Below are 16,739 nucleotides of genomic sequence, written 5' to 3' on the forward strand. Positions count from 1 at the left end.
CTTTCCAAACGCACTTCAGCAATCGAGGTTTCTCTCTGATAGCTTTACATGCTTCAGCGAATTTATGTTTTATCGACATGTTGTTATATACTAAGCAGACTCTGGAATGGTACATAACTTACATACACTCCGTTTTCTTTCTTTTCAATTACACCATGGTGTGCATTTAACTTATTTGTCTTCTTCTCAGTTGCAGCAACACTTGCAGTTAATTTGTTGATTAATCTCAGAATCGTCTGAGAATTAGTATTTAACTCCTTGATACTTTTGTTGAGTGCTTCAAGTCTAGTAGTATGATGTTTAATACCGTCAGTGAGTGACTGAATTTTCTAGCCAATGTTCAGACGAATGTTCTGACTTCCCCTCTCAGACTGATTGTGGGTGAATGACCTCACAAACTTATATATGCTGGAAAGTATAATGAGATACATACCCTGTTATTTCACTACACACACAACACACCATCACATTTTAATAATATCCAAGTTCTGATGATATTGGTCCTCATTCAACTATTCAGTTTCATCGGTAACAGCAAACCTGTGCTGTGAATGATTCCAGCAATCCCTACATAAATTTGAAAATTCATCGAATGTGATCTCATTTCCTAAATGTACATGGTAAATGTGTTCTAAATCCATATTATCCTGTTTGAAGGCAACAATATGGTTTGCATTATCTCTTATCAATTTCTTTGGGATCCTCGAATACGTCTGGCTTAGGTGAAATATGTCAAGAACTCTATGGTGACAAAAAAAAGAAGTATTTGACTATTTTATCCTGATTATACATTATGAAATTGTCAAATATGAACACTATATTAGATTATATGTCTTCAGGTGCACGGACCTTGTCACTTTGGGTGAATGGCTTAGATGCAATACTGTCAACACCTTAATGTATTTCAGTAGCTAGTACTTGCGTTGAAATAGTGCTTTTGAAAATATGTATACATTCTCTATGCAAACACTATGTGGATGAATTAGCAGGGATACAAGGACATTCACATATCCGCAAATGTACAAAAGAGACCACCAACCACTGTCTAGAGGCACATGAAGGCAAGTTTTACAAGTAATTTTTAGTGTGCAGTCTTAAATGAGTGGGAGTCTTCTCATACACATAATTCTGCCATTGGATGGTAGTCATCAAGGCACTGGTTTCAATAAACATCAGGGTCGAACTTTACTGCTGGCTGGAACTCTGCTCTATTTCCGAGTGATGACCTGTTTATTTGTGTTTTTACCTGTTTGCTTACAAATAGTACGTGATTGCGTCGCATTTTGCTTGCTACTTACAATCAGCAATCATCACATCAGCAGTTTCTTAATGTGTATGAGTAGGGTAGCAGTACCAGTACCAGTTCAAGATCAAGGGCAAGGGGTATAAAGGTAAATGTCGAATGACTGGGGCATCCCGTCAGGTAGAACGTTCGCCAGATCCAAGTCTTTAGATTTGACACCACTTGGGCGACTTGTGCGTCGATGGGGATGAAATGATGTTGATTAGGAAAACACAACACCCAGTCCCTGAGTGGAGAAAATCTCTGACCCAGCTGGGAATCGAACCCGGGCTCTTAAGATTGACATTCTGTCGCACTGACCACTCAGCTACTGGGGGCGGACAGCATGGGTATAGGCGACTCATACTTGTTGTGAAAAGTTAACACTGTAGCTAATAACTCGTTGTTTATAAAAGAGAGAATTAGAACAAATAATAATTTTATCTCAAAGTCACTGATAAGTCACTGGAGTCAGGTTACACACTCAGACAACTGATATTCAAGGTCCCCTTCCCCAGTCACCTACACTCAGGGAACCACTGGCAACTGTCCAAGATCACCCAGGGGAACATTTGTCCTACCCATGCTTGTGGCGTGATTGTTCATCCATGACATAACTCAGTAACTATTGCATAATGTAAAATTGATGGGAACCCCTGACAAATGAGAGCACTCTAAAATGGATGGAAACCCCGCTCATCTATCTATCTCTCTCAGCCAATGGGAGCACATTACAATGGTGGTAGCAGCCAACCATCAGTCAGGCAGTAGTAGCTGACTGAGACGGGCATGGGAATAGGGAAGTAACCTCTTTTGTGACATTTACGAGTTCCTGACCGGGAGAGACTTTTATTATATCATCTACGTGCACTAATAATTTAGTTTCTTGATCTTCTGAGTGTAAATTTAATATCTAATAGCCACAGTTCGCGCGTTTTCGTTTGCTTCAGAAAGTAAACCGATTTTGTGACATATTACAAGTTCCTAATCAGGGGCGAATTATTTAGTCTCACTTGAGTGCTTCAGTAGTTGGGTTTTTGAATATCTGCATATAATTAGACACTGTTCCTGCATTTTCGTCACGGTCTACAGCAGAGTGCCAATGGTCCGTTTATCTGCATAGTTTAGTTTTCCACAGTCTTTAGTATGGACAGAGACTGCGATTGTTGTGTGTGGATGCGAGCGAAGTTGGTGACACTTCGCTCTCATCTTCAGGCTGTGATGGCTTCAGTTACACAGCTTGAGGCTGCAGTGGATGGGCACCACTGTTGTGGGCCGGCCATGAGGATCCAACAGACGTCCAGCATGTCCAAGTCCTTTGATCGGTCCTCACCGGTGGCCAGCTCAGTTACTGCTCGCACTAAGGTTGACTCTTCATCTGTGGTCGAGTGGGAGGTTGCCCGGGGCGTAGCAGGTGGTGAAAGACTTCCCAGGTGGCCGCACATAAGGCCTTCCTAGTTTGTCTGACAATCAGGTTTCAGATGCTGTCTGTGGCTGACACTGTCCCTGAGCCAGATGCTGTAGCCTGTCCTGTTTCAGAGGAAGCCTCTCAGTCTGCAAGATCCAGACAATCACAGAGGGTGGGATTATTGACAGTTGGGAGCTCCAACATTAGACGTATTATGGGGCCGCTTAGGGAAATGGCTGCCACGAAGGGAAAGAAAACCAATGTGCTCTCTGTGTGCATACCGGGTAGAGTGATTCCAAATTTGGAACGGGTCCTCCCAGATGCCATGACAGCCAACTGCAGGTGGTTGCTCACTTCGGTACCAATGATGTGTGTCACTTTGGATCAGAAGAGATTCTCTCTGGTTTCGAGCAGGTAACAGAAGTGCAAAAGCTGCCAATCTTGCCTGCAAGATGAAAGCAGAGCTGACCATTTGCGGCATAGTCGACAGGACCGATTGTGAACCTCTGGTACAGAGTTGAGTGGAGGGTTTGAATCAGAGGCTCAGACGGTTCTGCGACCGTGTAGGCTGCAGATTCATCGAATTACACCAAAGGGTGAATGGGTTTCTGGTTCCGCTGAATAGATCAGGTGTCCACTATAGACAGGAGGCTACTACACAGGTAGTAGGGGCTATGTGGCGTGGACTGGGCGGTTTTTTTTATGTTAGAAGGTCTCGGGGAAACACAAGAAGGGCTTCACTCACAAAGGGTGCAGGCTGAAAACAGGAAGAACGTAGATGCAGGAACCATTGGTATAACAGTTGTAAATGGTCGTAGCTGTGTTGGGAAAGTACCAGAGCTCCAAGCGCTAGTAGTAAGCACTGATGCTCATGTCCTTATAGGCACTGAAAGCTGGCTAAATCCGGATGTAAGCTCAGCCGAAATGTTTGCGAAGAACCTAATGGTGTTCCGAAAGGATAGGGTATACATGGTTGGCAGTGGCGTGTTTGTTGCTGTTAGAAGTAGTTTAACTTGTCGCGCAATCGAAGTAAATACTTCCTGTGAGTTAGTATGGGCAGAGGTCATTGTTGGCAATGGGAATAAAATAATAACTGGATCCTTTTACCGACCTCCCAATTCATATGATACAGTTGCTGAAAGGTTCAAAGAAAACTTGAGTTTGATTTCAAACACATACCCAACTCGTACGACAATAATTGGTGGTGACTTTAATTTACCCTCGATATGATGGCGAAAATACATGTTTAAATCGGGAGGTATGCATAAAATAGCATCAGAAATTGTGTTAAACGCGTTCTCTGAAAATTATTTCGAGCAGTTAGTTCATGATCCCACGAAATTAGTAAATGGTTGTGGAAACACACTTGACCTCTTAGCAACAAATAATCCTGAGTTAATAACAAGCATCAAAACCGATGCAGGGATTAGTGAACACAGGGATGTTGTAGGGAGAGTGAATATTCTAATACCCAAATCCTCCAAAAATAATTAAAAAATAGACCTATTCAAAATAGCAGTTAAAAATTCATTTGATGCCTTCCTGAGAGACAATCCCTTTTCATTCCAAATTAATAATGTAAGTGCAGACCAGATGTGGCTTGAATTCAAAGAAATAGTATCGGCACCAATTGAGAGATTTATACCAAATAAATTAACAAACAACGGAGCTGATCCTCCTTGGTACACAAAGCGGGTCAGAACACTGTTTCAGAAACAACGAAACAAACATGCCACATTTAAACAGATACAAAATCCTCAAGATTGGTGATCTTTCACAGAAGCTCGAAATTTAGCACGACTTTAATGGGAGAGGCTTATAACAGTTTCCACAACGAAACTTTGTCTCGAAACCTGTCAGAAAATCCAAAAATATTCTGGTCATATGTGAAGTATGTTAGCGGCAAGAGACCATCAATGCCTTCTCACTGTGATGGGAATAGAGATACTATCGAACAAAATGCTGCCAAAGCAGAGTTACTAAACACAGCCTTCTGAAATGCCTTCACAGAAGGAGATGAAATAAATATTCCAGAATTCGAATCGAGAATAACTGCCAACATGAGTACCATTGAAATTAATATCCTTGGAGTAGCAACTTAAATCACTTATTAATAGCAAGTCTTCTGGTCCAGACTGATTACGAATTAGGTTTCTTTCGGAGCATGCTGATGCAATAGCTTCATACTTAAAAATCATATACAACCTTTCACTCGACGAAAGATCTGTACCCAAAGACTGGAAAGTTGTACAGGTCACACCAATATTCAAGAAAGGTAGTAGGAGTAATCCACTAAATTACAGGCCCATATCATTAACGTCGATGTGCAGCAGAGTTCTGGAACATATATTGTGTTCAAACATTATGAATTAAGTTGAAGAAAATGGTCTATTGACACACACTTAATATGGGTTTAGAAAACATCATTCTTGCGAAACACAACTAGTTCTTTACACACATGGAGTGTTGAGTGCTATTGACAAGGGATTTCAGATAGATTCCATATTACTGGATTTCCAGAAGGCTTTTGATACTGTACCACACAAGCGGCTTGTAGTGAAATTGCGTGCTTATGGAATGTCGTCTCAATTATGTGACTGGATTTGTAATTTCCTGTCACAGAGGTCACAGTTCGTAGTAACTGACGGAAAGTCATCGTGTAAAACAGACGTGATTTCTGGCGCTCCCCAAGGTAGTATTTTAGGCCCTTTGCTGTTCCTTATAATAAACGATTCTGGAGACAATCTGAGCAGCCATATTAGGTTGTTTGCGGATGACGCTGTCGTTTATCGACTAATAAAGTCATCAGAAGATCAAAACAAATTTCAAAACGATCTAGAGAAGATATCTGAATGGTCCGAAAGTTTGCAGTTGACCCTAAATAACGAAAAGTGTGAGATCATCCACATGAGTGCTAAAAGGAATTCGTTAAACTTCGGTTACACGATAAATCAGTCTAATCTAAAAGCCATAAATTCAACTAAATACTTAGTTATTACAATTACAAACAATTTAAATTGGAAGGAACACACAGAAAATGTTGTGGGAAAGGCTAACCAAAGACTGCGTTTTATTGTCAGAACACTTACAAAATGTAAAAGATCTACTAAGGAGACTGCCTACACTACACTTGTCCGTCCTCTTTTACAATACTGCTGCGCGGTGTTCGATCCTTACCAGATAGGACTGATGGAGTACATCCAAAAAGTTCAAAGAAGGGCAGTACGTTTTGTATTATCGCGAAATATGGGAGAGAGTGTCACAGAAATGATACAGGATTTGGGCTGGACATCATTAAAAGAAAAGCGTTTTTTGCTGTGGTGGAATCTTCTCACGAAATTCCAATCACCAACTTTCTCCGCCAAATGTGAAAATATTTTGTTGACACCGACCTACTACATAGGGATAAACGATCACCACGATAAAATAAGGGAAGTCAGAGCTCCTACAGAAAATATAGGTGTTCATTCTTTTCGCACACTATACAAGATGGGAATACTAGAGAACTGTGAAGGTGATTCGGTGAACCCTCTGCCAGGCACTTAAATCTGATTTGCAAATTATCCATGTAGATGTAGATGTAGATGGAGAACACGTCCCACTTCCTCTGAACCAATAATAGTCGATCTCCCCTTTCTCCTCCACATCCTTTGTAACTTTCTGAATTGTGAAGGCCTCTTCATTCGTATGCATCATGGGGAGAGGTTCAGGTTTGTATATACAAATTATTATGAGCAATAATTTTATCATGAAATTGTGTGGAAATAATAACAACGATATAACAAATTAATGGCTTATTATAAACAAATTTGTTTTTTGCAATAATTTTTTTACAATAATTTCTGTTTTTAATCGACAATTTCATGTCGATTTGTTTAAAAGCTGTTTGCTACTGGTGACATAAAGACAGTGGCTTTTTTTTATAAAGTTTTTCCTGATATACAATAATCTGCAAAACTAATGTTTTTACAACTGTTTTGTTGGTGTGTTTACAGAGCCGTTTTTCCTTCCATATATACATTGGTTTTATTTTTTATTTACTCAGGTAGATTTATGTACACTAAAGGTATGACAGAGGACAAGACCTTAAATACATACCCTATTTTGTTTCTGTATATACTTGTTACTATTTTAAACAGTATTTGCATTTGTTTCTGATCCTTCTATGTACAGATGATACATTTTAAACACATATTTCTGTTACAATATATATGGGACTGTCTCGAACTATTGTAAACTCGATCTATCGAAATTCACATGGGAAAAAGAAATAAAACAATGTTGAAAAGAATACAGACACGAAAATAGGAATTTTAGTAAAACTTAAGTTTGGTAACAATTTACTTTGCAAAATACTGGTGGAACATTTTATGTTTGGTGATGCTGGAGCTTTCAACGTGACAATATCACTACCATCTGAAGAGAAAGGCGTCAGTTAGTGTTGCCTCTGGCTGTAGTTACACATAACGCATGGTAGTTACACATAAAACATGGAGACCTCAAGTGCAGCATATAACTGCAGTTGTTTTTTGCTCCCTAAGGCAAAACAAACAAACTCAAGTGCAGTGAAGCCATCAGTGTGATTCATCAGCTGTACAGTCTCGACCTCATCAAAAAAAAAACTTAATCATTAGTGTCATGCAATATTTTGTGTAATGTAATTTCTTGTACAGACATCTTTTATTAACCTGACACGTTCCACATCATTACGAAGTGTCGTATTCATGATCTATGGAACAAGTATTAATCTAATCTAATCTAATCTAATCTCATCAGTCTCACAGTGTGTTGGGGTGTTAACCATTTCCATTATAGAAGAGCCTGTAACTTCTAACTGTCCACCTGAAGTAAATCCCCAGTTGTTTCCAAGGTTTCTTATAGTTTATACAAGACTCCCTTAACAAATATAATAAATGAATCCTTCACATCAGGGACATTTCCAGAGCAGTTAAGACAGTCTCGATTTGTACCTTTGCTTAAGAAAGGTAATGCAAAAGACATAGAAAATTATTGGACCATTTCCCTGCTGTCACCATTCTCAAAAATAATAGGAGAAATTATGAAAGACTGATTAATGAATTACCTGAATAAATCTTTTAAGCGAATCACAGTTTGGTTCCCAAAGTGGCAAAAATATGGAGTCAGCCATAGTAGAATAAACAAAAATTGCATGTGATGCTCTTGATAAAGATGAATGTTTCACAGGCATGTTTTCGAATCTTTCTAAGGCCTTTGATACAGTCGACCACCAGATTTTATTAAAGAAATTAGAAGCATTAGGAGTAAGAGGGGTAGCTAATGACTGGCTTTGATCATACCTGGCAGATAGGGTACAAAGAGCAGAGATAACACATACTTCAAATAGATCTAAACATTTAGTAAAACACACGAAAATACATTAATATAGGTGTTCTGCAAGGTAGCGTATTAGGACCAACACTATTCCTGATATACATCAATGCCTTTCCCAGGAGTGTTACTCATCGTGAAAAAATGCTATTCGCTGATGACAGCAATATTATAGTCACTAAGAAAACAAGAGAACTCCTTGCAGAGTAAGCAAATGAAACTCTCAAGGACGTTTATGATTGGTAATAAGCAATAAAGTGACACTGAACTTAATGAAAACTAATGCCACGATTTCAGTTTGAGGAGGAAAAATGACAATGTTATATTAAATGTAGATGGTACCTCTATAGACTGTGTAACAAATGCAAAATTTCTAAGAATGAATATTGATTCTCAGTTGAAGTGGTGTGAACACACAAAGGTTCTTGCAAACAGAATGTCATCAGCCCTATCGTCAGTGTGTAACATGCAGTGTCTTTTAGTTACATATTATTCATATGTACACTCAATTCTTAACTATGGCATTCTTTGTTGGCGAACAAATGCACAAAATAAGAACACAATTTTTAAGCTCCAGAAAAGAGCGATAAGAATAATAATCAAAAATACTAGTCGAGCTCATTGTAAAGATCTGTTCAAAACACTGGGGATTTTAACTGCTCTATGTGAATACATCTACCTGTCAGTTGTACACATCTAAAATAAAATAGGCAATTACTGCACAAACAACTCTGTCCATGACCATGCAACAAGAGCTACACTCAATTTACATTTACCAAGAAAAAATAAACATAAAACAGCATTTTCTACCAAAGAATAAAACTGTACAATAAATTACCAAAGGAGATTAAAAAAATTTGAAAAATACACTTATTTAAAAAGACAGCTATAAGTACTTGTTATGCAGTACATGTTATACATTGGAGGATTACTTAGATAAAAAGAGTAGGTGTTTGATAAAAAAAGTTATACAAATAAATAATAATAATGATTATAAAACATCCAAATTCCACATAACACCCTCACATTGTTTTCTCCTGCTTTTCTCCTTTCTAGAAATTCTTACCCCAAAGCTATGCATAGCACAATACTAACCCCTCTTCCTCTTTTTGAGCTCAACATCTGACTCATTAGAGACGGATGCAGACTCTGTTTTTCAGAATAGCAAATGGGAAGTTGCAGTACAGAAAATGGCCCAGAGATCACCAGTGTGTGTGTGTGTGTGTGTGTGTGTGTGTGTGTGTGTGTGTGTGTGTGTGTGTGTAGTGAGTGAAGTGTTATGAAACAATGTGTGTATAGTGTGTACAGTGACTGATAGCGAGATATGAGTGAACAGCATTACATTATTTAATATTTTATTTGTAAAAAAAGTACTGTATACCAGGAGTAAATCTAATGATTGTTTCTAACTAGAAGACTGTAAATGTATGTGTATTCTAATTATTTTATGTTAAATTGGTCTAAACTTGCAAATACATTGACATGTCCTCTATCCTTGTAGAAAGAGATCTACGGATGAACAAAGCTACTACTACTACTACTAATTTTGGGTTTCTTGATTTTTTAGTTGAAAATGGGTGGACTTGTTCTTTTATGGATAGTGAGCTGAACATTCTCAGGGTAATTGTAAAAACGTCTTTCATTTTGGACCATCGACGTTTATGTTCTTTTCGATCCAGGTGTTGTGTGTGTGTGTGTGTGTGTGTGTGTGTGTGTATCTCATTCCTCCTACTGAAAGAGTCTAAATTTTCTTTAACGTTAAGGAAGCGCAAAAACGCAAATATTATTGCCGAAGTGTTTTAAAAAATGGTGGGGTATGCATTTACTCTAGAGAAGGACTGCAGTTCAAAGTGAAAACAGAATTGGACCATCTAAATACAGAAAAACATTTTGAATCATGTGCCATAGAGTTAAAAACTGAGGAGAAGAGTGAAAATCTAGTTGTCATAACAATATATAGATCACCACAGGGTGACAAAAAACATGTTCTTCAAAAAATAGAAGCAGCATTAAACATAGTTTATGGTAATGAAGTGAAATTATTGTTATGTGGGGATTTTAATATTAAGGCCCATCCACTCGCAACGATCTGTCTGAGCAAATGTGTGCGCACATCACATCTGCGCAGACAGATCGTTGCATGTGGACAGAAGATTTGCACCAACCTTGGGTGTGTGCAAGCGTGGAAGTTGGAGTTGGAGGTTTGAGCGAAACCTCTCAAATCTGTGGGTTCAAACAACATCTGCGCAGACAAGTTGGAGCGTGTGGACAGAAGATCGCCGCAAATCTGGCGCGAAACAGCTGTTTGCTCAGTCTAGTGTTTGTATTTGTGCGCACAGGGCATTAAAATGGTTGATACCCGTCAGTGTTCTCGAGAGTTTGTGAGTTCATTGAAATATATAGAAACCGCCCATGTTTGTGGAAGATTAAAGTAAAGAATATAGTGACAGATACAAAAGAACAGCAGCATACAATTCTCTAATTGAAAAATTGCGGGTATTATTTCACTCAACTCTTGTTTCGATATTGCAGTTGAAAATTCCAAATACTACTAGCTCCTTCCTGTTGCTAGGAATCTTAATGTTGCCGCCAGCCGTACATAAGGATAATTTGCCCTTCTCTATACAAGTATTTTGTCTCACAATATGGGGGGGGGGGGGGGTACAAGCTTTAAGAGATAATTATAAGTTTCGACATCCAGTCGCAAATAATTTCACCAGTCGTTACGTTCGCCCTACAACTCTCGCAGTAAATTTACTTGAGAAAACTGCTTTAGCTTTAGCAGCCACTGTCTACACCATTTTGACCGGTTTCTCTGTTTCCTGCGCTTTGTCTGGTTGTTTTTTCCAGCACAAGTTGTGAACACAAACCGCAACAGAACTTCCTACATTTCTATATTTCAAAATAACTGAATTAAATTTTTGACGTTTACGGGGAGCGTAGTCGCTTGCCACTGATATTTCTTTTCTATACCGACAGAAGGCGGGCGAGTAGTAGATTGGGGTTTGTGTCGTGTGCACGCACCACATTTGCAGCGATCTTTTGCATGTACAGACATTTGCGCCGATGTCTGCGCAGACAGATCGTTGCGTGTGGACCGGGCTTTAACCTTTTAATTGAAAGTGATGAAAAAAGACAGCTTTTGAGTGTACTAAGCAGCTTTCACATGAAACCACTCTTTACAGATGCCACCAGAATAACAGAACTGTCATCTTCTCTTTTAGACAATATTTTCACAAATATAGCTAATGGTATCACTGAGGCACTAAATGTAAACTTAGGTCTTTCGGATCACAATACACTATTAGCATACATAAATTCCTCTACACCCAAGGCAGTAAAATATAAGTGGGAATACAAAAGGCACTTCTATACAGAAAAAGTGAATACTTTCATCCACTTGTTAGCTAATGAAACCTGAGAAGATGTATTTGCACAAACAACAACCAAGGAATCTTTCAATGCTTTTTCTAGTATATTCATGTCGCTATTTGAGATGTGTTTTCCAAAAAAGCTCACAAAGACCAATGTCATGCCTATGAACACAAGCCAGTGGATAACACCTGCTATTAGAGTATCTAGTCAAAAACTAAAACATATCAGTCAACTCAAAAAAGACAACAAAGATGAACACTTCACAGAGTTTGGGGTTGGGTTGTTTGGGGGAAGGAGACCAGACAGCGAGGTATCGATCTCATTGGATTAGGGAAGGATGGGGAAGGAAGTCGGCCGTGCCCTTTCAAAGAAACCATCCCGACATTTGCCTGGACTGATTTAGGGAAAAACCTAAATCAGGATGGCCGGACACGGGATTGAACCGTCATCCTCCCGAATGCGAGTCCAGTGTCTTAGTCACAGATTTTGTTGATACATATAAGAAAATTTACGGGAAGGTGATCAAAAAAGCCAAGACAATGCACAATGACTGTGTAATTGCTGGGTCAGCAAACAAATCGAAAGCTATATGGAATGTAGTAAAAAAAGAAACAGGCCCAAGCAAAAATGTTAGAAATCTAGATGACTGTTTTAAAAGCTGATCAAGGTGTGCTAGTAAGAAGTCTTACTTTAGCAAATTACGTTAATGACTACTTCATAAATACTCCAATCAATCTGAGTAAAAATTGTTCTAGGATTAGTAGAATATCAATCCCAGGAGAACAAAGTGTTAATTCAATTGCTGCCTTCCATGAACAAATTGGACGGTAATCGAATAATAAAAACAATGAAGAATAAAATGTCCTCAGGGATTGATGAGGTACCTTCTTCAGTCACGACGATATGTGCTAGTGTCATATCAGAACCACTGTCACACATCATAAACATATTGTTGTCAGAAGGAGTCTATCCACAACGATTAAAAATTGCAAAAATAAAACCATTGCGTAAAAAGCGAAACTATAGACCAATAGCTTTATTATCGGTATTTTCAAAAGTAATCGAGACAGTCATGAAAACCAGAATTACAAATAATCTCGAGAAATTCAATCTATTGTTTGTAAACCAAGAAGGCTTTCGCAAAGGAATGAGTACAGAGTCAGCCATCACCCAGTTCATTGAAAATATCATAACGAGGCCAGATAGGAACAACAGTACGATAGGAATAAACTTGGACTTATCAAAGGCATTTGATACTGTCCAACATGATATCCTGCTAGACAAATTAGAATATGTTGATATATGAGGAGTGGCAAAAAAGTGGTTTCAGTCATATCTTCATAATAGGAAACAGGTAATAGAAATTGCAACAACAAACAGTAAAAACCAAAGTATTGTTTACAGACCGGATATTCAGACTGTGTCAATTGGGGTACCACAGGGGAGTGTTCTATTCTATTTCTTCTTTACATAAATGATATCAAGATTCCAGTAAATGGTACTCACATAACCCTGTTTGCGGATGACACAAACATTGTAGTAACTGACATAAACCGGGTATTATGTACATCTGCAACCAGAGATATAGAATATTTGCAAAATTTGTTTGAAATAAAGAAATTAACCATAAATATCTCTAAAACCAATTACGTCCATTACAGGAAAACAAAGTCACACTCTGCTCTGGATCTGAGAATACAAAATAAAGAAATTGTGAGAGTTGCTACCACAAAAGTCTTACGTGTACATATAGACGAAAATTTAGACTGGAAATCCACATCCTGTATCTCTCTCATAAGTTAAGCTCTGCTTGCTTATGTGTTATTAGCTTTGTATGTAGTAGGGAAGGTAACAGAACTGTTTACTTTGCTTATACATTCTGCTGTTACCTATGGCCTCACCTTCTGGGGTCAAAGTAAGAAAAATCTCAAAACCATCTTCACCCTACAAAAACGAGCTGTTAGAATAATTACCAACAGTTCAAGGCTAACTCCTTCAAATCAGTTATTTCAACAGCTAAATGTTCTATCCCTACCATGCCTCTTTATACAAAAAAGTGCAATTAATGTAAAAAGAAATACTGACAATTTCCAATCCAGCTCGGATCTACATACCTACAAAACAAGAAAGTGCAATGACATTCATATTAAAAGAGTTAACAAGGCGTTGGCGCAGAAACAAACAAACATACAAGGAAGTAGGTTGTATAACAAACTACTGGTAAAGATAAAAGAAATAAAAAAATGTCTTCATTTAAAGAATAAGTATTTAAATTTTTAATGACCAACTGCTATTATGGTGTAAACGAATACCTGGAATAGCTTCATACAAAACCATTAGATTTGTGTACTCTGTGACAATAGTAATATTTATCAACTGTTGTTATGATCTAAATAAATAATATGTGCAAAAGTGTTAGAATTATTATATGTTATATCTACTTCATATACACATCAGACCGCATTGAAATAGCATGTACAACTTTGATTAATTAGATTAATGTATGAGAATGACTTTTTATACACACACACACACACACACACACACATATATATATATATATATATATATATATATATATATATATATATATATATATATATATATATATATATATATATATAAAATCCATGTAATGTACATTGTCTCTGGATGAATAAACTACTACCAGTTATCCCAATTTTATGACTAATGACATGTAGTGCACCTGTCTACTACTCGACGTAATAGTTCTTATTGCCTTCTTTTGCAGTAATAGCATACAACCTGGTGAGTGATCACAGAGCATTAATCCACATCTTGTATGCCTATCAAAGACATCATATAAAGCTAGCAGATATTGGTCAGTAATTATGCATCTTAATCTCCTCATAAAGGTGACAGAGGCCACAAAAATGACAATTGTTTGTTTCAGGATCGTGTCTGAGATGCAGTTTTGTGACCGTTTTGTATTCTGTTTGTAGGTAGCATATTTCTGTTTAAAAATTAAATTAATTAGGTCAGGTATGTTGTGGGAAGTACTTTCTCAAGGTGCATCTTCTGGTGGGGAAGTAACAGGACCTTGACAGTTTGTGCTGTTTACGAAGAATTTATTTAATATTTCTGGCAATATTAAAGTTTCTTCGCTGTTTTAACACCTCCTATCGTCTGCAGCTATAGTGCTTGTGCGCTGCTAGGGGAAGCAATATTTCTGTCACACCAGACGGCCATCCAAGCTGACTTGTGCATGGATCGACAAAGGTGTTGGCGCGGTACACTCGTGCACGTTGTCCATATATTAGAAAATTCAGCTTGTTATACGTGTGGCAGCACTGTCATCACCCTGCGGCTAACCTCCTTGGTCTCTGCATAGGTATTTCTGTCGTCTTTGGTCGCGAAATCGAAGTGAGGAAGAAGTGGGTGAAGTGTACTGTAAAAGGTGTTGAGAATTATCGAAGTGAACGTAAAATCGTTAAAGAATGTTGCATAAATTGGGACAAGTTGCAGTAAGATCTGGCTTCTTGCGTGCGGGTAATTTTGTTTTGTTATTAATGTATTGATTTTCAGATTTAGTGTCTTATTAGGATAGTTCTAATTTAGGAAGCTGGAATAGTAATGATCTGTACGAATGGTTTACGGTTTGCTAATTTAATGTTTGTTGCCAGGAGTGTCGAGGGCCTACCATCCACCAGCAGACTTTAAGCCACAATCTATGGACGATTTACCGGTGCCGCAAGGCTCCTGGCAGGCGAACTACGAAGAGAAACAACGCAAATATAATATGCACTTATTCGGTGGCATAGCATTTGCCGCATTTTCATTGCTTGTGGTAAGTAATTTTTTTTATAAGAGAAAAAGAAACTTTTTTTTATACCATTAATAGTAGCCGTGTTTTAAGATTAAATGAGTTCAGTATTTTTGTAAAGATTGGAATTATTCTTTCGTTAATTTTCATCCACAGTTAAATATTTTCAGTCTTACCTGTAAATTTTAAGTTCACATTTCTACAGTAAGTGAAATGGTGTAGTTGGCGGAAAAAAGATATGCAGTGTGCTCTCATAACTCTCATCTTCCTTCTAGACAACGTGAGATTGATTTTTACTTTGTTACTACAGTCTTTATAGACTTCATTATTTGTAAATGCAGTTATTTGCACATATTTAGCTATTTCGGTACTGCTTTCTGATAGCTACTGTTTTTTTTAAGTTTCCGTTCAGTTGAACAGTATAGTGCTGAACAGTTTCTATTTTGAAAGTAGGATAGTATTAATTTTCATTACCATTGTTTCGTTCTGAGTCTTCCTTTTTTATTTTTCAGGCAAAGAACTCTGGACTGTTTTACATGAACTGGGCTCCACCTGAATTGAAGAAGGAATAGATTATCTTAGTTGAATAGTGATCTTGTATATATGTAACTATTTATTTATTAATTTATGACCTAGCTGTTTACTGTATGTTCTGTTTCACTGATGATTAAAATGATTCATGTTATGAAGCTGATGTGTGCTGGCAAACATCTCGTAAAAATGTTCCTTCTATTTCGACATAATGACTGTGGGGACAGTAATTCAGTGTTTCAATTTTTAGTTGTTCATATAGTTTTTTTTGGCTGAGTTCAAAAGCGGAAGGCATAGTCTAGGAACAATGTAGACCAATACATTTCTACTGGTTTCGTAGTTGGGTAACTCTAGTTGTCTCCTGCCCCCCCCCCCCCTCATCCTGCCCTCAAAAACACCCCCTCCCTGGGTTCTATCATATTACATAGCTTTACTAATTTATTTTATTGAGAACTTTTATCCTTTAGTATTGACTACTAAGAGATAGATGAACTATGACTAATCTGCTTCAGTGTAGGTGATGTAGGATCTCAACTATTACAGTTGTTTCTGAATTCAACTTTTTGTATGAAGTTAATGCAGAAGATATTGAAACTGTGTTGAGTAGAAATATTCTGTCCATGGAAATATTATTTGCCCCAGGGCAGAAGTAACATATTAGACACAGTCTAGGAACTAATATGATTGCATGACTATTGTGGAGAGGACTGGATTATGTTTGAGATAAACTAGACCAGCAGCCACACTTTATTTTAGAATAAAGGTCCAGTATTAATAGAGCTTTCCACTTAAGTTTTAAATCTTCAAAATTTAACCTTCATATACTTACGCTCCAGGAAGTTCTTGTAACGTGTTGTGATTTTTAAGTAGTTGCAGGAAAGCTTTATTTTTAAAACAGTTGGTTCTGATTTGGTTAGTGTACATATTATGAAACCAGTAATGTGTTTTGAGCAGTGTTAATAATTTTCAAACTAGTACTGCATGTAGAGACCTGCAGATAAATCTTCACA

At 37.6% G+C, this 16,739-nt stretch overlaps 1 protein-coding gene across 1 annotated transcript; it reads left to right on the forward strand.

Moving 5' to 3' along the window:
* Positions 1–14,758: 14,758 nt before the first annotated feature.
* Positions 14,759–15,887, forward strand: LOC126298306 (uncharacterized). Its single transcript, XM_049989603.1, has 3 exons — positions 14,759–14,924; positions 15,059–15,222; positions 15,711–15,887. Exons 1-3 carry the CDS (start codon positions 14,873–14,875, stop codon positions 15,768–15,770), a joined length of 276 nt encoding a protein of 91 aa, XP_049845560.1. The 5' UTR covers positions 14,759–14,872; the 3' UTR covers positions 15,771–15,887.
* Positions 15,888–16,739: the final 852 nt, after the last annotated feature.

Source organism: Schistocerca gregaria, chromosome X, assembly GCF_023897955.1.
Source record: "Schistocerca gregaria isolate iqSchGreg1 chromosome X, iqSchGreg1.2, whole genome shotgun sequence".
Lineage (NCBI taxonomy): Eukaryota > Metazoa > Arthropoda > Insecta > Orthoptera > Acrididae > Schistocerca > Schistocerca gregaria.

Coding starts and splice junctions, on each gene's coding strand:
- LOC126298306 (XM_049989603.1), top strand. CDS start 14,873: ATGTTGCATAAATTGGGACAAGTTGCAGTAAGATCTGGCTTCTTGCGT. Junction 14,925..15,058: donor ATCTGGCTTCTTGCGTGCGG/GTAATTTTGTTT, acceptor GTTTGTTGCCAG/GAGTGTCGAGGGCCTACCAT. Junction 15,223..15,710: donor CCGCATTTTCATTGCTTGTG/GTAAGTAATTTT, acceptor TTTATTTTTCAG/GCAAAGAACTCTGGACTGTT.